The sequence below is a fragment of the Halyomorpha halys genome, unplaced genomic scaffold (genome assembly GCF_000696795.3).
Source record: "Halyomorpha halys isolate HHAL.00 unplaced genomic scaffold, Hhal_1.1 Scaffold1156.1, whole genome shotgun sequence".
NCBI classification, from domain to species: Eukaryota; Metazoa; Arthropoda; class Insecta; order Hemiptera; family Pentatomidae; genus Halyomorpha; species Halyomorpha halys.
This window is the reverse complement of record NW_027105369.1, coordinates 191,527-216,502: the sequence shown is the minus strand read 5'-3', so window position 1 is coordinate 216,502 and position 24,976 is coordinate 191,527. Positions and strand designations below refer to the sequence as shown.

At 30.2% G+C, this 24,976-nt stretch overlaps 1 protein-coding gene across 5 annotated transcripts in view; it reads left to right on the top strand.

The window, feature by feature from the left end:
- Nucleotides 1–24,976, top strand: part of vari (MAGUK p55 subfamily member vari) — a 153,941-nt gene that overhangs the window by 107,886 nt on the left and 21,079 nt on the right. For all 5 annotated transcript variants that reach the window (XM_014433081.3, XM_014433082.3, XM_014433080.3 and 2 more), the window contains exon 2: nt 14,061–14,182. In XM_014433081.3, the coding sequence (XP_014288567.1) occupies nt 14,061–14,182 (122 nt within the window). The remainder of the gene's footprint in view (nt 1–14,060; nt 14,183–24,976) is intronic.

The following is a 24,976-nucleotide window of genomic DNA, read 5'->3' as shown; positions in this document are numbered from 1 at the left end:
ACCGATTTACGTGCTTTTTGTTTTTCAAAATGACCCGTGTCGCCGTGGGAAAGTTTAAAACTACTAAAATCTCCGAATTCTCAGGTAGAAAAAAAGGTATGAACAAAATTATACGTTTGATCAATAGCTCAGGTTTTTTTCACAGTTATTGTACCAACCGATCTGTCTCTTTCCGAGGAATAGGGAAATTATATCACTGATCCTTTTAAGCTATGTTATATTTATAAAAACAATAACTTGGTGTAAAGTTGATCAAAAAAATTTTTTTTTTTGAAAAAACAAATCTTGTTCGTTTTTAGTGTCGTCTCAAATCTCTTAATGCCATTTTTCAAAAAAATTAAACATTAGAGTTTTTTACCTTGATTTATTTGAAGGAATTTTTTTTTCTTCCAGTAACTATTGTTCATATAATCGTTTATAACTCTACTTTATTTTATCCAATCCCTACGTTAATATAACTGTTGGAGAGCTCTAAAAAATGTTTTACCACTCTTTGATATGTCAGTCGGTATCAGTTATTTTAATGTAGTACTAATATTGAAGTACAGTGAGGGTTGTTGTTCAAAAACTATTTATGTTACTAAATCATAATAATAAATTATACAAGAATATATAAATTAAACTATCAACTGTGACTTATTAAATCCATATAAATTCTTAAATATAGCAATATCCAAGCATTGCCGGGTCAGCTAGTAAACTATTAAATGCAAAATAAGAAACTAGAATTTTTGTCTGCATATTTAGTCGAGTGAATCAGTCCACTTTAAAGGTCGATCAAATGTCGCCCCATTGTGGATGTTAAAATGTCAGGATAATGCTTGCAGAATAGAAATTTTATTCGGTTCTAAAAAAAATAATTCATGAAATAATGGTTCTTAGTGGTAATAAAAAAGATAAATAAATAAAATGCGTTGGTGACCGAAGAAGATTTTCACCTTAAAAAAAATAAATAAATACACCTGATATTTTCAGATGTTAGAAGTGGAACTTATGGTTATGTCATTTTCTAATGATTTTATTATTTCAGAATCAGAAAATGGAATTAGATTGAGATAAATTGCTCTTAACTAAATGAAACATCTTTTTTAATCACCAATTTCCATTAATTCATACTCTAAAAAGTATCTCATGTCTTTATGATAGCTTATGTATCATATAAATAATGTAGTCTGTAAATTTTCTAAATTGAGAATACTCAAAAGAAAATAGTGCTGGTCAATAAAGCTTTGTGAAAAACCAATGTACATATATGTATGTGTATTTGGAACGATAAATTAAAATATATGGTTTGTATGTATCCCGGAACTTTTGCTGCTTAAATAATTGACAATCACCCTATACCTCAAACGGACACTGTAACTTATTTAGGACTTACCTATGACAGAAGGTTGACATAGGACCCACACGTCAAGACAAAACGTAAAACGCCAAATTTCCGACTGAGACAACTATATTCTTTACTACACAGACGTTCTAAATTATGGCTCAGACAGAAACTTAACAACGTATACAATTACTTACTAAAACCCATATGGACTTACGCCTGCCAAATTTATGGACCTGCTAAAAAGAAACAGATTCAGAAAATACAAACTTTTCAATCACAATTTTTAAGACTGGCTACGAACTCTACCACCACTCCATGTTTCAAACGAGACCATTCACACCGACCTACGTATTCCGACTGTAACATACCACATTCATATGATTACAAACGGTTTCACAACACGCTACATGGACATTTCAATAAATTCATACGACAGATAACAACAAATGAAATTCCTGACTGAACTCGGCGTAGGCTGAGTTGGATGCGGGACCTCCTAGTGTAATAAAATAATGTAATAAACGTCAGGAGGATGCACTACTGAGTGCAATTTTAGATTTCTTTGAAAAAACTAATATTATTTGAGGTATAAGAAATAATTTTTTGTAAGCCACAAGGAGTACGAGATTTTGAAATCCTGCCTTATTCCACATCTATACCACAAGGAGAACCACTAATAGTAATTTCAATTTGATAGGACTTGTTTATGAAGAAGGGGAAGGGCTACACTTTTCATCTGATCCAAGTTCAAGAAGTTTCACTTATATAATTAAACATACAAAAAAAACGAAGTACATACTATATATTAAGTTTAATTAGTGTTTAGTGATTAGTTATCTAGTGTTGTTAATGGCTTGGAGGAATCAGTATAATTGAGGGAGTGAGATGGAGAGCATGAAAAGTGAAGCCAAAATGGCGGGGCTTATGCTGGACCAGGGGCGTGGTAGAGGAGTAGAAGAGCACAATACAATCACTGGCTGCTTTTTGTTTCAGTTATGATTACAATGGCATTCCTATTAACCTCGACGTAAAATTAAGCACCATGGTTGTTTTGTTTTTTTTTGCTTCACTTTTGCTTTGAAGGATAGTAGATTTATGCCACCTTCCCTGTTAAATGGTTTACATAACAGCTGACTAAGTTTGACTAGACGTTACCTAACTTTAGCTACTAGCTGACCCCATGAAACCACTAATTGGAAACCATTAAAACAAAAAAAAATGAAGTAAAATAGATACTTTTGTTCTGTCAAATTGTGGTATATCACTTGTATCGTGTCTTTGTTATGCATATAAATTAATTAGAAGATATTCGTTAATTTAAAAAATAATTTATGTTTTAACTATACTCAAGTTAACCTTATAATAGACTTATAATTTTTATGTCTACATTAGCAGTCTAGAAGATTTTCCATCGAAACTCTTGGCATTATTCACGACTCTGAACTGAACGCTAAATACAAGCAATGTTTTATTGAGAAAAATTTATAAATTTCATTAAAAGTGGGTTCTAACAACGTTTAGGCCTGGGTATATAGTGACAATTGTTTAAAAATAAAATTGTAACATGTGTTGGGCCAAGGGTTTTTTCGCAAATGAAAAACAATTGTCTTCCCTAGAGTGAATTTTCGCTAGTTTGGGTTAAATAAAACGGAGGGCCTATAATGAATATAACAAAAAACAAAATAATGAAAAAAATTTAAAAAAAAACTTTTCAAATGATATTTACAATTTAATAAAATTAAACTAAGAACAATAAAGCAAAAAAATGAATCGTTTCCTGTTGTTACAAAAATAAAAGAGTTAATTGTGAAATGAAAAAAAAATATTCGGATATATATATACAAACTAAAAGAATTTTCTTTATACAAAAAAAAGTACTTTAGTTGGTGAGAAAAAATATAAGGAAACAAAAAAAAAAAAAAAAAGATTATTATAAGAACATACATACTTATTTACAGATTATGAATTAAACTTAAAAACAACATAATTGCTTATCTTATTACAAAAAAATAGTACTTTAGTTGGAAAAAAAGGAAAAAAAAAAAAAAAAAAAAAAATGAAGCTCGATGAAAGAGAAGAAAAAGAAAATAGTCACTCACAGGTGACCAGGGGGAGGGGGATAGGTCGACATGCATATTTCGATAACTTCTTAAGGATAATATCTCCTCCCCAACATCCGGCGTCATCCAGATGTTGATGATGAAGTTCGGTTGAAAATTGGGTGGGTGAGGATCCTGAAATAAGTAGTGTGCCAGTAGGTCCTCATAATTCTGACTACCGACTGCCGACTACTTCTACGTGTTTCTACTCGTACCACAACAAACCTCCTTATTTACGTAATAAATTCCAATTTAATTTTGATTACAAAAAATGACTTGTTAAAAAAAAAAAAAGAAGGAATTAACTTATATTTAACAAAAAAATAAAAACCAATTGACCTAGTAAAATGTAAATAAATAAAAAAATTGGACTTTTGGGCTTTAACAACATAATTAAGAAAAAAAAAATCTTTTGCATTGTATTGTTAGCTAGTTGTGTCTCTCTAGTAACGATTTCAGATGAGGTAAGGTGACTTCATTTGTTCGTTGACAATCCACTCCGTCAATAAACCTTCCTACAACAGTCCGGAACTAATCCATTTTAATGACCCTGTGTGTGTCGATTGGTTATTTCTTCCGCTGAATGATAGGCTCCTCTTGTGCTTTATATCCATAGCAAGTCCATTAACCTCTGACATTCTGTACAGGACGGCACGTATTGAACTATAAAATGTTTGATCTACATGTCTCTGTTTTGACAACAGCTAAAGTGGCCAACACAATGCACCGCTACATGAGTCCCGACCTCCACTCATATAATATATTGTTACAGTGCACACTTTAGAAGTGCTATAGATTCTTAGAAACCGCCTTAAGTAGAACCGGTATATTTACCTTAAGATGCTACATGATTGTGATGCACATGTTAATGTTTGTATTTATTTTTTATTATATAAAAAAAGGAGGATAAGAATAAAAACCGAATAAAATGAACCTTTTTCAGCCCACTGGTGTTAAAGTAATAACATATTGCTTCATTCTGGGTTGATCATAAGGCTAAAATATTATTGAATTCTTCTCAAGTAAATTTTCGAATCGATTTCTTCTGAAACACATTTTACATGTTTTCGATACATTTTACAAATACTCGTACTTGTGTATGTTGGAAATTATATTTGTTTAAACTATTTCGTTCCATCCGCGAAAAATCTTGTTATATAGATTATTTATTTATTTATTATTTTAGACGTTTTCCATAGTTCATAATTTTTACCAAAGAAGATTACATATTAGAAATACATCTTTAAGTTATGCGTTAAATCTTAATATTTCTTAGAGGTTTTTACGTGATTTATATTAATGGAATGATACAATAATTTCAATTGAATGATAAATATAAATCTTCATTTAAATGAAATATTACAAGAAATATAAAAATTGTAAGCTGTGAGATTTAAATTTTTAAGAAAATAATTGTTTCGTGTAATCATATTATTCTATTAGCAGTTGTTTTTCTATTGTTGGACCATCTTTAGTATTTGAATATTTATTTCCAGTACTCAAGCCAAGAGAGTTCTAAAATAAGAAAGGAGTTTCTCACTATTTAAATTATCTTTTGTTATTGGCGCCTGCTACTTATGAGAAGGGCGCAAATAGCATTAAATATTTGTATGAAATTTCTAATAAAAAAATAAATTAATAGTGGGATTTAGCTTCTGAAAAGATTGATAAATGTTATCTTATCAGGTGTCTTACCAACAATCCATAAGTAATTTTCTGTCGATCCCAATCAGGATTCTCTTGAAAGCACAAGGAAGATGGTAAGGCGGAACACAGGAATAATTCTTTTTTTTCAAGCCAAGTTGGTTGTTAGACATTTAAAATAATTCACTTAAGGTATACAAAAAAAAGATTTGCGAATTTACAGAATAAAGATTAAATTGACAAAATAAAAATGATGATTGGTGGTTAAATGTTAAAATGCTGTATTTTAAATTTTTTAAAATTTCCTACTATTTATTTCAAATATTTATAATTAATTGTATGTTCTTTGAATAAAAAAAAGTAAATACTTACACCTTTGTTGTGGTTTTTGATCGACTATTCGCTGAGACAATATTTGGCTGAAACCTATGTTTTGTGTACATTAGTCAAACAATTCAGACCGAAAGGCATTGCAAAGTGGGACAAGTAAAATATTTTTCTGTATTTAATGAAAATTCGTATTCAAGGATTTTTGAGGACGCTAAGAACAAATCTGCAGGCAGGCTTGCTTTCAAAAAAATTCTTGAATGTAAATTGAATTTTTTACTTTATTTATTGTATTCACAACTGTTAATAATATTTTAAAGCCGAGTTGTATAATATATATATAAATAAATAACAAACCAATTGATGAAATCCTACTTATATCATAATAAGCGCACAGTACTGAAATAATTTAGTATGACTGATCTAGGTAAAATATTTTTTTATTGATATCTGTTTTTCGCACCTGAAAAAATCCTTAAATACGTAAGAATAATGATTTTCGTAATAATGAAAAAATAATTTAGAGTATACTTTGGAAGTGATTTGGACCATCTAAGCTACATGAAATGGTTATGGTTTAAAACGTACCCTATTAAACAGAAGTGAATCTGTATATATAAAATAAAACCTTTAAATTTTTTTTCTTTTTTTTGAAATACTTTTTTCTCTCTTGTAAAAGGTAAAATTTAGAAGCTATTGAAATGAGTTGGAAGATAGGAATTCAGTTTTTTAACATTTGTACCTAGTTATGTTGGCTTTGAAATACATTGTGGGAAGTTATGAATTTATTCTTGAACGCGTGACATAGGTAGGAAAATCTTAAGTCCAAACATTAACCATGCAAATTTCTAATTATTGATTTTTAAGGGTTTTTAAAAACGCTAAAGACGAATCCAACTTTATTTTTTTGGACCAATGTTGTTTTGGTCTGCTTTATAGGAATTTTTGTTCTTGTAATTTTTTATAACACTTATTTAAGATTTAAACTTATTTAATACGATCAACAATCTTTTGGCCTTATTCTACACAAAAAAACTCAAATAAATCGATAGGTGTATAATAACCATTAAATACCATGCACGGCGGCATACGGTAGTATAAAAAAAAAATGATGGATATTATTTTTTCTTCGGCTCTTGGTGTGCAGCTGCAAGAACCCTCGGACTCTTGCCTAATATTTTTCGACCTAGCATCACCAAAAATAGCATCTCCAAAATTTTCTTTTTCCTTTTCTTATTTTGGTAATGTTGTCAGTGCTAGGAGTTGGCGTTACCTGATACCATGTAGCTGATTGGTCCTTGTATTTCAGAATCTATGGACTGAACTGCTAGTTTCATTTTTAATTAAACAGGAGTGTAAAAATTGTATTAATTTTAGAAAGAAAATCTAATAATGATAAGTAGTTAAATTATTTTTTTATTGGAAATTATATTTATTGCCTTGACTTTTCGTAAGTGTTTTGCTAATTTTAACGTTTAAGTACTAAATATACTTTTAAAAACTATAGGATATTACTGAAGCATTGACGTCAACAAGTTTATATTCCTAAATGTTTCCTATAAGTATACCCCGGTGTGGGCCAAACCTTGTAATAATATTCAACACCTTACGTAATGTTAACAGCCCTCAAAACCCTTCATTAAGTGGTCACAGCACCAATTTTACCTGTTTACCCTCACCATGGCCAGGTAAGCAACCGTAAAATTAAACCATAAATCTTCTCTAAAACAATTTTCCACTTAACGTTTTGACAAATTGTATGACAAATTTCACTCAGGTATTCCCTTCAATAAGTGCTTCTTGATTACTACCTTTCAATCCGCAATCAATTCTGAGGCAGTGAAAGGTGCAGGGTTGTAACTTTTACTATTTATTTTTAGAGACTTAGTTTGCTAGAACTTTCGACCTGAAAGGACCTTCTTTAAACTGATGTTTGTTTTTAATTTTTTTTTTTTTTACAGTTTAGTTTAGTGCACCACTTTTAGTCGTTTAGTGGACATATACCCAACCCTTGATAGTTTGTGTAAGATATTTTGTTCGGATAGTGATGGTATTCAATCCGAGTTCCCTGTAACCTACAACGGTACGATATATTTTTTGCCGCACGACGAGTGTTAATGATAACGACCCCGATGTTACCTGTGCGCTTCGCTTGGTGGAGTTCCAAGAGTGGAGGTAGGTTAGATATAAAAACTAAGAAATAGATAGTTATTTGGATGTTATCGTTCATTTAGGTAGTTCTTATGTAAATAGTATAATTCGACACGGTCTTAAAAAGTAACACAATCTAATTTTTAAAAAAATAGTCATGCATAATAATTACTTCAACTGAAATTATAAGCAATACCGTATAAATTACATTTACTACCTGTGATTAGTATGGCTTTCGGTCAATTATTATTGCTATCATTTTTTAATAATTAAACTATATTTTTATTTCTTAAGCTACTATAGAATTTGCCTTTGAATCAAAATCCATCATTATATAGGTTGTTCCTCAGCCTGAATCAAAATATGGCTTTTTAGGACCAACCCTAGTTAATTATAAAATATATTACCAGGAAAAAAAAAAAAAAAAAAAAAAGAACGTTCTATATTTCTCAGTTAAATTATTTTATGAAAGAAAGATTGTAAAGGTTTCTTCTCAAAGAATCAATTTTCTTAAGGTCTTGCAGAAATCCCTGCTAAGCGGAGGGAAATGTTGGTCCACAAAGAGTACTATAATTTGATTAATATTCAAGTCCTTTTGACCGCAAACGGACCATCTTAATTTTATATATTACACATGGTCAATCAGCGATCATTAAATTATTTTATTTTTCATTATACAATTTTTGGGTAAAATATTTTAAATCTGAAATAATTTAGTATTTATTTAACGTTTTGGCAGTCTAATAAATATAAAACTGATATTTGATAAATTTTTATGTTAAAAGAGAAATTTGTATATGTTAATTGAAGCTAATGTCCTCTGTGCTCTTTGTGACATGAAAGTGAGAGAAGATATTGTTCATTTTTGGCAATCTGACCAGTGTGAATGGTTCTCAAAAAAGAATCTAAGTAAAGCAGACCCAACATCGTATTTAAGTGAAAATAAATTTAAAACCACTTTAATTAGCAACTGCAAATAGGCATGGATGTTAAATGCTAATTAGTTAGTAAATTCATTGGTCAAATATAAAATGAAACGTCGGCATAAAATTAATAAATATGGTTTTGTTTATTTATGTTGTTCTTTGCTGACCCCACCCCCCGACAAACTTCTCCAGTCAAATATAAAAGGTGCTTCGAGAGGAAATTTCAGTAATGAGGGGGTAATTTACTGTAAACGTAGTCGAGATATGATTTTTTAAAGAAATTTTCTTAAACGTTGTTTCCTTACAAATCCGAATTTTTCTACTGTAATTCAAGAATTCTCAACTATTTTCACCATTTTCAAAATCTACCTTGAATCTCCAAGAAGATTTCATCCAATTTTTATGAAAATATCGTAGCAGCCAAATCAAAGTTAAAATAGACAATTTATGAAAATACCCGATGGAAACTCATAGGAAAAACATGTGACATTAACGTAAGATAAATGTGTGAAATTTTAAGTCGTCAGAAAAAAAAGTTTATTTTGGCTCATTTCTTTTATGAGTAAAATTTTAAATGGAACAATGACAATAATACGCGATATAATAAAGTATAAATATAAGAAATACCATATTAAATTATTCTTCATGTGTAATGACATCTCATTGAAGTAGAACATACTATTTATAATTGGTTCATAAGAGAAAGTATAAAAGTTCACGCCGTTTTTCAATTTCAGGCGATTTTTAAATATTGCTTGATTTAACTATCTTAATCTCCTCTTCCCGTTTTAAAATATTTCAAAAGTGATATAGGACCGTCGCTCCCCGAGAGTCTTAGGGGGCGGGTCCGGCGGGGAAGGATGGCCTTTTCTTTTAGTGTTATAATCTCCTCTTGTGAGATTGTGACATGTCGTACATCGGCCAATCTACTCGCTATAATTGTCTGTTTGAGAAGTCAGATAAGTAAGGCTACTACGAAGGCGGGAGTAAAAAAAAAAAAAAAAAAAAAAAAAGGCGGGAGTACGCTAATGGCGACTCATGCCATCATCGATGGCACCGCCTTCAGCGGACCCGGCAGTTTATCTTATAATGTCACAAACCAAGATTCATATTTGCCGGCATATATACATCCATTTCTTTATTTGTATATAATTAATTTGTTTCTTAATTTCTTTCTATGTCAGAAAAAAAAATTTAAAAAAAGGCGGGAGTGGAGGGTCTCATGCCGTTTTTCAATTTCAGTCGCTTTTTAAATATTGCTCGATTAAGGCTAATATTGTAAGGCTACCATGGACGAAATTATTCTGAAAGTGTGGTTTGATTAAATAAATTAGAAAGGCGCTTTGTTGTTTTATTGCTAACTTTAATTGATAAGAAAATAACTTGTAAATTGTTTTCATCGGTAATCATTTGACTTCACTTGAATTCAAGTTAATTTATTGGCATTTTAAATATACCTCCACTAATCCGAAAATTTCGTTAATCCGTCGCTAAAAATGTCTATATAGGGCCATATTAATGACCTCTTAATGTACTTAATACGAAACATGATTATTTTCTTAATATTTTAAATTAAAGGATTATATAGTTTTGATTTTCGATTATTTTATATAATTATATAATTTGAGATATATATTATTATAATTAATATGATATTAGATTAACCATAAATAGTAGTTTTTCTTAAATAAACCTCCACTAATCGGGAATATTTTGTAATCTGGCACAATAAATGTCTATATAGGGGTGGATTAATGAAATTCTATTGTACTTAATGTGGAATATTGGTTACTATTACTGTATGACTAGGAGGATTGTGTAGTTTTGATTTTCGTATTTTACGCTTTCTCCTGAATTTCAAGTCTGTAAGTTAGTAGATGTCCACAATAGCCTAGATAATTGCCTCGACAGCTGCTTGAATTTTTGTCCTCTTAGTAGTTGTTGAGTTGTTTTGCTGTCATTCTTTCGACCAAAATGGGACAGCAGAAGTGATACACCGTGGTTAATAAACATTATTTTTGGTTTATAGGACTGGAACAGCAAATATTCATGGCATTTATTTAAATTTATCATTATGATAATTTACTGCATTGTGGATATGTCAGTAATTATGTTCATATGTTTCACGTTTTACCTCCTGAAATAGGATATATACAGTGCTGTTTAGTTAGTGTTTCAAAAATTCAGGTATTAGCCAAACTGAAGTAGTAAAAAAAAAAAGGACGAATTGAATTTCAAAATAATCCTTACTTTGATTCCTAATATTAGTTCTACAAGGAATAATCCGGGATATAGAATTGATGCATGGTCTGTTTTGAAAGCTGCACCTGTTTAAACCCGTCACGAAATCATTTGCGCCCTAGTGTTGACATCATGAATCAGGGGAAATGAGGAATAAGTTTTGATGAATGTTACTCAGTACAAACCCATCAATATCCAGCCATGAATAACGCTCTTGTAAATACATTCACTCATCGGCCAGACATTGAACTCAAATACGCCACACAATTGGCAGGGGCCCAGGCGTCTCCATGAATTCTATGCTTTATGGTCACCTTCTTGGCAACTATGATTCTTTTCTTGTCATCCGTGTCTGCTCGAAATATATTGCACACTTTTTAGCTCATATCAGTCCGTTTATTGCTATGTAGAAGAAAATTCTCAAACGTGTTTTTTTTTCTAAAATTCTTTGTGACAAACCTTTTTTTTTTATACAATCCTTGTATTGGTGTAGAAGACTTGGCATTTTTGTTAGAACTTTGTACAAGAGACCAAATCCAATAATATAAATCCAAGTGTACTATGCGTAAAAGAACATCAGATGGCTCAGGTGTTTATTTTTCCTTGAATCCTCTAGTGTTCAGTTGCCAGTTTTAAGTATGCCAAAGTTGGTGCAAAATCATTTTTTAAAAATTGAATTAAAGTTATTACTGAAACTTATATAAATTTCTGAAATCTTTATTTTGGGTTAAAATAAAAATCATTATTTTAACAAGTTCTTTCCAAACATATACTATTTGGTTTCCACCATTATGTAAAGAAATCCCTGGTTCCTTCTAGTAGTATTGAGGCTGATAATGTAAATATACCATGGCTAACTAACATTTAAGAAGTATATTTAATTTTAACTCAAGTTAGCTTAAGTATTTTTTATCTTAAATAAGTTTTCACGGAAAACGGAAAAAAAGGTCAGCAATTACGATTAGAAAGTTTCCGGGTTGTCAAATATTGTAAAACCTTTTCAAGCTTTGACTTTCGAAGAATACTGAATTATTTTCCAATTTTCAGACTTTCCACCTTTAGTTAAACATTCTTGTTCAACAAATTTTAATTCCATATTAATTAAGTTAGGTGTGTTGCAGAACAAGGAGAAGTCCGCCTCTAATTTTGTAAAAAAAAAAAAATGTGATGTAATAATTTTCACAAGAATAATTTGCCCGCCTGAGAACATTAATTACCGTCCCTCTCGGAGCCCCTTATAATAATTTACATCCCCGATTTATTACTTTGCGTTTATCTTTCCGAAATTTAAAACTTTATGTCGGCTTGGACGGATACCTCACATCATTCGAAGGTGAGAAACACACAAGCTATTTAAAGGAATGTTGTAACAAACATCGTAATGTTATACACGCCTCTCAAAAATCATGTAAAATTAAAGAAGAGTATCAAAAAAAGAGTCAAGTATGAATTCATGTTACGTTTCAGGAAAAGTAATGCATGGTTCGATGCTAATCCCTGAGGGGAAGGAGGAAGTGGGAGAAGATGAAATGGAAAGCGAAACATTTCGCTTCCTTCAGAAATGATTGATACGAACATAATTCGGACTTAGTCCGATCCTAGTTGTGATTTTATGATAAATTGTATTTTGTCTAATTCTTTGCTATTAAATTTTAACTTATTGTTGATTAGTTTTGATTTATTTATTGGATTATTACCAAATCTTTCTAAAAATAGAAGAAATTTTACTTGAAAGTATGAAGTGTTATTCGTCAGGGATTTCCGTTGGCTATATCAATCACATATTTTAAATTTTTTCCAAATTCGTCAATCGATATGTCTCTTTCTGAAGTATTTGAAAAACATATTTCTGATTCCATTAATTTATTTTTTATTCACTACTAATTAATAAAGCATAATGAAGATTTCAGTGAAGTAGGACAAAACAAATTATTATGAACAAGCAAAAAATTATTCGTTTATTGCGGCATTTGACACATTTAAATACCATTTATGAAAGAATTAAAAATTAAAAAATTTTCAGCTTGATTCGTTTGAAGGATTTTTTTTCTTCTAGTGACCATTGTTCATATAATCTTTCATAACTCTACTTAATCTTATCCAATTTCAACTTAAATAGAACTGTTTGAAAGCTTAATGTCTGATCTTTTAACCTTCATTAACAATAATGAATGCCCTTATGAGAGCGAACTATTAGTTCCCAACGTTTTAATCTAATCAAGAGTAACGGTAATTGGGCAGTTTGTTATTATTATTACAAATGACGTCAGGTTTACTGTCACCATGTAGCTGCACTGGCCACGGCCTTAATTTACATTCCAGTACAATCGCGATTAAAAAAAAAAAAAGTTGTGTAAAATAACCTTTACTTCGGTTTCTTATGCATCATTGCTAAAATAATTTAAATTGTTGAATGACTTGTCTTTTTTACTATGAAAGGTTTTATTTATGTTTATGTTAATTATTATCTCGGAATCAAGGAATTCCTACTTTTTATTATATAATATTGACTTTACGATTCCACTTAAATTTTCACTTTATTGATCCAATCAGTTATGTAACCTGCCTTTGAGTAATTATTACTCTGTTTAATTTGAATTATTTAAGCTTCAATAAATTTCTAAAGTACGAGTGTGATCCGATTTGTTTATTATATAATACAAGAAATTTAATTACTTGGCCAGAATAATAAAAGAGGACTTATTATAATTTGCAAAAAGTGCCATTTTTATTACTTCAAACCATTTTAATTTGTTACCATTTGGTATATATTGTTTATAAAAACATAATTAGATAATTCAAATTATTTGATGCTAAGATAGAGAGAAATGAAATGAAAAAATTCATTCATGCTGCCCAAATACATCGGGTTGCCACATTACACAGCATACTAATTAATCCGTGATCGGACATATATAAATTACATATTTTTATATGATATAATACAATAGAAAGAAAACATTCTTTTTTCCTATAGTTTTCTTTTACAATTAATACCATTCTACACACCAAATACAAGTTTTTCAACTTATTCCTTTTTTTATTCTTTCCCTACCATTTCACAATATTTATTTCATTTGATCGACAAATTCACTCTCTCGAATTCCCCAATATAACAAATAATTGAATATATCAAAAATATAAAAACAACAAGATAATAAATAAAACAATAAATTGTTTGTGTTATTAATATACATTAATACAATACAATAAATTGTTTGATGCTAACGTAATTAAGAATACAAATTTTCAGTACTCTGACCATTCCTTGTATTAATTCGGATGATAGTTTTTAAAATAGTAATAATACTTTAATTAATGATTGATAAATGATTGTTTCAGAGGCGATCGAACACATCCGGGACAACATGCCTGAGCTGGAAAAGAAAACGGAAGCCAAAGAAACAGATCTGCTTTTTCTAAAATCACTTATGGAAGACCCTTATCTGCAGTCAATAATTAAGGTGAGTACAATTTTAATTGAATGATCAATACTTTATAGATTTATAGAACAAATAACTAAAAAATATTGCATTTATGAAAATGGAGACACCCCATTAAATATTACAAGTACTATGCGATCAACCCTCGCCGAAAAATGTTATACAATAAACAATACACTCCTTGTGCTGAATCTGTTTGAATCATTCGTTCCTTTTGAATGATTCTTGGATTGATTCCTTTGACTTTATGACCTCTTCATTATTAAAAAAAGATTTTTTTGTGGAAAAAACAACTGATTCCCAAACCTTATAATTTTCCAGGCTTTAAAAAAAAATTTATTCCGCAAACTAGTTTTATAAAGAAATATTAATAAATAAAATCCCTAAAAATAATAAAAAAATACATTAAAATTCCTAATTAGTTTTTATTTCATCTTAAAAAATTCTAAATGATTAAAGTAATTACTTATTTTCTGCAATAAATAAAATAAACCCGTTTAGTTACATTCACTTTCAGCTTTTTTCCCCCACAATATCTTTTCCAGTAAAGGCTATAAACACTTATGTACTAGTTGTTCTCATTTTCAGTGCATTACAAAGAAATTAAACTAAGTTAATAATATTAAAGTGCTGCTAACTCCAAGGAATCGGGTTCAAATCCGGCTATTAGAAATAATTATTTTGTTTCACTGTAGCGTGAGTTAGCCCTATGGGTTCATGAGCCCTCTGGGGTCCACCCAGCCTCATAAAGTGGGCATCTTTAGTTAATTAAAAATTCTAACCAAATCACCTCCTTGCACCGTTGGTCTAGTAACAGTACTTCCTTACTATGTACTGTACTCCTGACCCTTCATGGGTTGGTTGTAGTTGTACAGATTTAATTTATTTTTTTAAATAAATGGAAACAATAAAAATAAAATAATGCCAACTTGTTTTCCTTAACAATAAAACATCACCTAAATTGAAAATCGAGCGACTCTAAGTGAATCATGATGCCAAACGACTTTCCTTAGTCTAGCATGCCTGTAGCTTGTACGAAATTATAAATTTTTCTTTTCCATGAATTAGTGTCTAAATAAATTTATTTAAAATATATAATTATCGTCAATTTATTATCAATAATTTTGAGATACAAAAAATTTAAAATTGGAATCAACTGAAGGATCATACTGAAAATCACTATAGTGGTCATATGTAAGTGATTCCTGATGTTTATTTATTAGGTAATTATTTATAAAAACTTTTTACCTTTTTTAAACTTTTATCTTTTTACTGTTGTATAGGACTCTTCCAAGTTGCCATCCTTATGTAATCTATACTATCAATGCCTACTCTCCTGAAGAATTTAATGCAAATCTAAAAGAATGCAGATAAAATTAATACTTAAAAGCTCAGAGAAATTCGTTGTTGGTTATACAATAGGAAGTTAAGAAACAATATTTTTCGACAGATATCATTATTACTGACCTTTCCTGCATTAATCTGTTATTCGTCATAATTTGGTGTATTTTCTATTATATACCCGTTCGAGAAGCTTCTTTTGGAATTTTCTTCTGAAGCCACTAGTTGATGGAGTGTTTTGTATTGTTATTGCTTGTCGGTACAGTCATTAGTACCACTACGATAAGTTTCATTATACATTTGGTATAAATTAACAAATTAATTATTTTTTGAGTTTTACAATTCTATATCGTAAAACTATGTGAATCATAAAAGAGTGTGATTCATTCACAGGAGTCGATTCTTCGATCAGATTCCACACCTTCTGTTCTACTCTACAGTTTACCTTCCTACATTACTTCACACTGCATTAGTAGGGTCTTTGATGAGAATATAAATAGACATTTATTTAAACGAACTTAGTGAATATTTCGTTTTAATAAATACTTATTTAGGTTATGGAAGTAAATTACTTCCCCACCAAATTTAGATTCTCTCACGTCGGTTTCAATATGTTGGTAAACTTTTGGATAACTCCTCCCATCTTGCGCTTCTTGGAGAGTTTGAATATGACATTGTTAGTTTCGTTAGTGATAATGAGGGGTGTTCTAGAGTCTTTCTGTCTTAGCAGTCATACATAAAGTAGTTTAGAATACTTCAAAGGCGATGAAAAAAAAATTTAAAAGGAGCCTGATGATTCAGTGTGGCATCGCGTCAGCCGGCTGAATGAAACGGTTATCTTTCGTTTTGTTTGCTTCGCAGCAAAATTTACACATCTTAGGCCACTCAAGTGTTTCAACTTCAGTCAGAGAGTCAGATGTCATGGAAATCGCTCAAGATTGCTTTATGAGACATCGCTCAAGAATATTTTATGACTGTTGGAAACGTGGAATAGTTGAAATGATTGGAAACAAGTGATAAACAATCGTTTAAACGTTGTAAAAGTTGTATATTTCTTCGCCTTCATTTATCAATACATGATTTTGTGAAAACATTTCCCGTCCTGTTACGTATTTATTCTAAATATTTCATATCGGTATGTTTAATTATAGAATTTTATATTATTTTGTAATTTGTTAAAAAAAAATTAACCAGATGTGATTTATGCGAGGCTCTCACGTGAAGCACTCCTGTCCCCGTGAAAATTCCTCTTGCTATTACTATAATTTACATTATATAATACAGATATAATGTTGTTTAAATTATCTTTTTAGATGGGAAACTTGAAGATCCTTTCAAAACATTATTGTTATAAATAGTTTTGATAGGACAATTTTTTTTTTATTTTTAAACTATAATCTTACTTGTATTGATTTTAAAATATTATTTTTATACAGCAGAAGATAAAAAATAAATATCGAGATAAGATCTTGAATGTCATTCAAAATAATATAGTTGAAACATGGGAAATATTTGAGAATTTCAGAAATAGGTATGACAAATATTTATCACAATTAAAAATAGATTTGGATGGTCGGTTTGAGGAATAATCTATGTTACCTACTGACTATTATGGTATGGAAAGATTTTTTTTACTACAACATCCATTTATTGACACCTCTGTTTTCGTCCGTGATTAGGTTTCGAAAAGGTCATCCCAGGTGAAGATATTTTAAAACATTTATTTATACCACTCAATAGATGTCTGTCTAAATTGTTATATTTTTTATGGATTTGATTCAAAAACATCGTTCTTCTTACAAAAATATAGTCTATTAATCTTCTGGCATTGTGAAGCGGCGCTAACTTTAGGTCTTACGAGGACGTTTCATTTTCTAAAATACTCTACAAGATGCCAAATATACTCATCAAAAGGCGCCTTCCTCTTGAGAGCTGTCCTGGGCCCTTCATCTTAAATCTCTCTATACATCAGTTGATGAAAAGCTAAGATGATGGTCTGCTAAAATTATTATTTGGCACACTAAGTCGCACTAAATTTACTTTACTGCGGGGTATAATTAAAAATAAATCTTTATCTCAATAAATTATTAGAAATAGTAAACATAGCTGTCATTCCCATACAAACAAAACAGTGCAAGACTGTTAATATTAATATTTATTTGGTGATTCTGCATTGGATTATTTCTATAATTATTCGCAAAGGGTGTAAATTGTTCATAATTATATTACATTTACTTCAATGTATAGTTCATTTTTCAATTCTTTTTTTAGTCTATGTTTCGGGCTGTTAATAATTTTCAAGACCTTTTTGATATATAGTTGTTTTTTGAATTTTTTTGAACTAATTAAAAAAAAAAAAGGGATAATGTTAATGATTTTTCTGACCTATTAGACTGACTAAGAATCGGCTCGATAGTCTTAAAAACTACATTTTTAGTGTTTAAAAACATTGAATACATCAAAATAAAAACTTTAGATTATATAGGAAGGTCTTGTAAATGTCGGTCATAACCGAAGTTTAGAAGTTCATAGGGGAAAATTGAGCCGTTGAATACAAAAGTGTGTAAGGCAAACCTGGAGTTTTGAAATATTTAAAACTTTATAGGAGGTTCTTTAAAGTATTTAGTAAGTAATAACATTTTTACTTTCACATACCTACACATGGAATTTCTTTTGGTTCATTTTTATATATTTTATTCACTTATGTTTTAATTTTTAACCTAACCCCACCTTAGTTATTAGTTTATAAAAAAACCTAGAAATAATAAAATACAGACGTATTTCCCATTGCCTAAAAGTTTGTACCAGATTGCTAATCAGTAGATAAGCAAGAGAGCAAGGTATAGAGGTCTGTCTGAACTTCAACCTTCAACGCCTCAACATGTCCCGGTGTCTCCGGAATGTAATGCGGGTCCACACAATTGCCAAACGACGGCAAGAGCCAAAAAAACAAGTGTATGGTAGGATAATTGGATTAGCTAGAACAGGTTTACATCGATTCAATGGCCTATCTGCTTGTGCGTCGTTTTTTTGACACAAGTCGCAGGAAACTCGGAGCAAGCACTACTGATGTATCCACGCGTTTGTGCTTAATTATTAATTATATATGCTTAATTATTAATTAATAATTATATATGCTAGTATTGTTTAAGAAATGCCAATAGATTGAAATTTATCCTCACCTTGCTATGAATAATCAAAATATCTGCCAAATTTTGAAATCAATAATTAACTCTAGTTTGAGATTATAAATATTAAAGTTCTATTATTCGAGTGTGAATAAGTTCTTTGAAATCTTTTCGATTTGCTTTATCAGTATATTTTGGATTTGATACTGTAAAATACAAATTTATAAAAGCATTTATACATGTTTTAACAAATCTTTTAAAGACATTAAAAAATGTTATGATAACTTTAAAAGTATTCATCACAATATTTTCTCTTAAAGCACCTTTGAAGAACTGAAAATTGCGCATGCTGCAATGTTTTGCACTGAATTTTCAGACATATCGTTTGTATAACTCGGCATTAAATCACTGATTGGTGTTTTAGTTGAGATTTTGGCACGCACCGGTTCTTTACCACTGCTCCACGGCTTATTAAAAATAAGAAGTAATCAATACAGGGATCAATGAACTCTTATAAACATAGACGATGCATCAGAAACAACTTGTCACTTGTGAGCAGTGTAGTGAACTCGAGTGCAGCGCCATCACAGAAGTGGCGGCGACATCTCTAGTTACTGGTGGCTAACGGCTAAGTTTAAATTTAAATGTGCACTCCAAAAACACGATAGTACAAGAGCCGAGAAGAAAAAAGGCATAACGCACAATATGGGTGATATCCAATAACCAGTTGTTAATTTGGAGTTATTAATATCTTAGAAACGTATATAATTTTAATTAATAATATTATGTACAGCCGATGATCGAAAATTTTTAAGGTTTTGAAACGGCCGCCATTTTTTATTCCCCCTACCTATTATTGGCAGAGTCATCAGTTGTGACTATTAATTATACGTAGTTTTCATCAAAGTAATAAAAAATTGGAGTGAGATAACTGCCTTTTTTCTCCTTTTGGGCTCTCGTACTACAATATCGATTGTCAGATTTTCGATCATCGGCTGTATATAATATTATTAATTAGAATAATATACGTTTCTAAGATATTAATAACTCCAAATTATCAACTGGTTATTGTATATCTCCCGTATAATGCGTCATCCTTAAAACAAAATTACTGAGCTTCCCAAACCCCATAGTTTCGGCTTTTGTTTCTTTTCACGTTAATGTACATCAAAGATAAATAAAAAAGAAATTCATGAAATAAACTTAAATCAAAAAGCAGTAGGTTCAAACGTATCATCAATTTTTATTCCTATTATCACTTAAGATTGCTCTATTCTCCTCCATTGTTCTGAGAAACTAGGCGTCGGTGGCTGGGGTAGACCAGCTGGATAATCTTTTATAATAATGTTTGATTGGGTTCATTACCGATAACACCAATAATAATTGCTTACAGGCGTTATGTCACCGTTGTCAAGAACATTGGCCAAAGCTGGAGAACTGCTCGAGGCAGGTTACGTCAGTATTTGTCCCTGACAGGGCCTCACCTCCATTGAGCTTCCAGTTCCCAACATTGTCCGACAGTTCTAGGTCTTTGTCGGCCAGGAGAACATTCTCACCGAATCTTCTTATTTTCATCCTGCGTTTCATCCTCAATGGAGCAAATTCTCATCCGCCTCTGTGTCAAGGATCTCCACACCTTTTTGTATCTTTTAATGGATTCACGAGCTGAAGGTCCTCCAGGAATTATCATATTAAAGTACAGACAAATACAGACCCTAATCAGTCGTGAGAGAATTTTTACAATTGTGTAATATATAACATCTTTACATCTTGGTAGTAATCAAACAACCTTTTTGTTATTATTTTTTTTTTCATTTTCGATTTGATATTTTATTTTTAAGCAATATAAGAAATATATTTTTCATATTGTTGCTGTATTATGATGAATCGACGAACATTAATGAACTAAGAATTTCTTGCATAATAATTTAAGTTTGATGGTTTAAAAAAAAATTAGTTTGTATATCTATTAAAACACATAAATCTACTCTGAAATGAAGGTAGTCGCAACCTTTACTAAACTATTTAACAACATCCTTTCCTTTACTTTTTTCTATTTTGTGTTTTTGTATACATTGATACAACACTTTTATCCCTAGGGGTAGCAGATTACATGAGGATATCCGATGTACAGTCACCAAAACTCTCTCTCTCCTCCTTTAAAAAATCCATAACGTACATGACTTTTAGACACGATCTTCTTTGAACTTTGTCTATCCTTGAGAAATAATTCAGATATGCGATTTCTAAAAAAAATCTACAACTAACCTGATTTTATTTTGAAATATACAACTCAATTTGTTTTCTCTTGTATCATACGAGGTTACTCAACAATCTTCATTTTTGTTTAAAATTATGTTAGTAAAAAGCGTTGTAAATCAATACACAGCAGTTTAAAATTTTAATTAATTATTTTATTATATCACTAAACAAAAAGTAATAAGATATTGGTGTTTTTTTGGATTCTATGTATCTTGAAAAATAAAATCTCAAAATTTATAGGAGTATTTGTTTTTTGTTATATATATATATATTATTGAACGTATAATTTCAAAATCAAACCGTAGACTTTCACTTCAAGTCTCGATAGATCTAAATTTGAACAGCCCTGATGAGCTCTACCAAGTGGGGCGAAACGTCAGCAAGAACGGCAAGTTGTTAACTATTTTTGTTCTCTTTTGACCGCACCCCTGACCATCTTCTTCATTCTTAGTTTTTTGTTTTTCTCAGTCGATTAAAGAAGTTGATTATTGAAAATAATAAACCAAAATTTGTTTTTTGTAAGGAAAGTCACACCTCAGCACTGAAGATTTTCCCTCAATGATCATCGTCGAGTGACCTGTAGGTATAGTGCCAAATCACAAAAATCTTTTATAAAGTTTCAGGGGAAAGCTGGGGACACCGTACGACCGACAGACATTTTTTGTTTTTGGAAAAAAAATTGAAAATAATGAATCAAGGTGCAAATAAATTTATTCTTATTGAAATAGATGACCATCATGATATATACCATCACATATTATCCAAAATTGTAAAATACAATTTTTTTTAAAAATTTTAAATCTTCAAAAAAAATATTAAAATTATATATCTAAGCTTCATCCAAACAACGTTTCTGGCTCCTTTACTGCTCATGCTAGATTCAGAATAACAACTGTAGTTGGAGACTTTGGAATTCTTAATATAAGAAATAATTAAAATGAAATGTCGCGTAGCTTGTACTGAAAGAAGTTGAATTTCGATAAAAATATTTGACTTGATTAATGTTTTTACTCAAGGGTGTATACAGGATCAAAACTAGGGGGAGGGGGAACAAGCCATAGTCTATCTGGTTGACATTTGAGCACGGAAGAGGAGAATGAAACCGAAATATTAAGAACATTATATATAATTATCAGTGTGCTTTATTAGTTATTACAATTAGTATTTGCAAGGAAAATTTTTTTTTTCATTAAATTAATAAGTTTTTCACTCCTAGGGGGCGCAGATACCTCCTTCTACCCACCTGTGGGTACGCCCATGTTTATATATTATCTTAAAACATTTTGCAGCTTGGTTGCAAAATGGGCATGGAGACCGAAGCATTTTTGTTTGGAGAAGGTTTAGGTAAATTTATATCTATTGGATTTAAATCATATTATCTCAGAGAACCTAGTATTGAAAATACCTCATTTCATTGGAAGTCCTGTGCGCTAGAGAAGAACTAGAAGTGATTACAAAGTTTAATTCAGTTGTGGGGGATAAAGTGGGCTCAGGGATCCCCAGGTCGATTCTGTAAATATTGTATATATTATTTTATCATTATGTTATTTTATTTATTTATTTTTCATACAGATAGTCTGATTATGTTCACTTGTCTATTCTTTTGTTTGTATATATTTTAAGAGAGTTTTTTATTTTATATTATTTTTTTTTTTACTTATTTATTTTTTTTTATTTTAGTATGTATGAGATCATTCATCAATATTACCTATTGCCCACAACTGTGTGGCAGATTGTAATATCTATCAATAAATAAATCTATCATAACGTGCTTTAAAAAAAAAAAAAAAAAAATTCAATACCAAAAACTCAACTTAAGCCTTAACCAGTTTCATTTCAAAATTCTATGAACTCCCGGAAAAACGCGGGATGTCAATGGAGACTTGAACACTCCACTTAATTTCATCTAAAAATGTTGATAATACAAAATGCATACACTTTTTAAAAGAATTATAAATAACAATTTTATAGAAGAAACAGAAAAATATTTGAAACCTTTGTTATAAATAATAAGCACGTTCAGGAGAAGAATTGCACGGTTCCACGGGAGAATTGTAATGGTGAGATGAAATGAAAGTGAAACTCTTCTTCTCCAAGCGAAAAGAAAGAGCTGCATGTTGCATCGTTTTAGTTTTGTCTCATCCTGATTGAGAATTTCCCTAAAGATGATGTTTTATTTATTTTTTAGGTGAAGAATTGCTAACAGAAAAGGAAGCCTAATTGTCATTTGTTATTGTTTTATACTAATATTTTCTAAAATTAAAGGTAATCAAATTGACCAATATGGGATCAACAACAATGTTAGAATTACATTAGTCGTGTGCAAAAAAGAAAACCTAATTTGTATTAATACCCTTTTTACTCAAACCCTTTTAAAGACCAAGGCAATTTTAAAAATACATTACTCTGTTTTATTTACACACATCCTGACTCGATTGCACATTTCAAGGACATTCAATCATCCGATAGATGAGGGGGAAAAAATGAACACTATGAGGAAATGATTGAGTCATATTTGCAAAGACCTTACTCTAGCAACTATCTTCATTTGAATTGTAAAAGCACAAACAATATTTTATACTAAGATCAAAACGCAATAAATGACATTATTACAATTATTGAATAAATTAAATCATAATCATGAAGAAAAATTAAATAAAATTTCATAAAAATCAAAGAAATAGAAAAAGGAAAGGGACGAAACAAATTTAAACAGTAAAAAAAAAATATTTTCTGTTTTTTTTTAATCTTTTGGACTTCTTTCTTTGTTCTTTGATTATAAGTAATCAAAAAAAAATCTTAATTTTCATATCATAAAATCTATTTCTGATTATAATTTAGGTCGATCAACATTTATTTTATTTGTATTATTGTAAAAGTTTTACTTGTAAAATGTTGCTGGCACTAATTTTTCGAATATTAGATCTCTTCATCACTCTCCAGTGAAAATAACTTCATTCTATCATTATTACCTTTTGTTATAAATATATATACCTGATTTATAACTTATAAAAACAAAAAACCCGTGCAATTATTTAATTTAAGACTTACAATTTTGACACGAAAAGAAAGTATACATGACAAGAGTTCGTGGACGAAATCCATCCAAGCTAAGCAATGAGAAATTGTCTCGTATCACTTAAACACTCTCGGACACGCGAATGTCTACCGGAAGTTGGTCCTGACAAAGTTTATTTATTGCTGTCTTCTCTGGCTCGTCACCATCTTGTATAGTTTACTATTTGCTAAGTCTATCCGGTCAACTTGTTGATTTATTTTATGATTTGATCCTTTTTCTCGGATGATTTTACGATTTGTTTCATTCCTAAACAGACAGTAAGTGTGCTTAATGACAATAACAAAAAGTAAAAAAAAAGTAGATTTTTTGAAAATGTTTTGACGTGAAAGCATTAAAAAAAATTGTGCTACAAAAACCGGCCTTTTTTTAGCTCGGAAACGAAAAATGTTTCTCGAATCTCTGCGTTCCCTCAAATTTGAACTACATTCCTAAAATCGTATCCAAATTTTTTTGTGTTTGACGTTGTTGAGGCATCCTTCGTAATAGTTGAGAAAGAAATTAAATAAGAGAGAAAATTAAAATTATTGTCGACTTACGACGTTAAAGTTATCGCATAACTTTAAAAATTACTACATTAATTCACTATAACTAAATTTTAATTATTGTACAATAATTTCTAGAACTTAAAAGGTTTAGCAAGCAATTGTGAGTTATGTGAAGCAAAAAAAATTAACGAAGCTATAAGAAATTTAAAAATTGATAAAAGTGGAACATATCTTGAGATAAATGGCTTCAGTTTTTATTTGTTTTATTTGTTTCAGCCATGAGTTTTTATTTATTTTTTTTTTTTATTATTTTTTTTTCATAATTTCAACTCGTCCTTTCCACTTAACATTATCAGCTGTATACTGTCCCCCTGGTAACTCCCTTTCCTACAATCACCTTGACTCTTTATTCCGATCCTTCGGATCGCGCTTCATTGCTGGAGGAGACTATAATGCCAAACATCAACGATGGGGATGTCGTACATCCAATACCCGTGGTAATATCCTTTCCAGAGTCTCT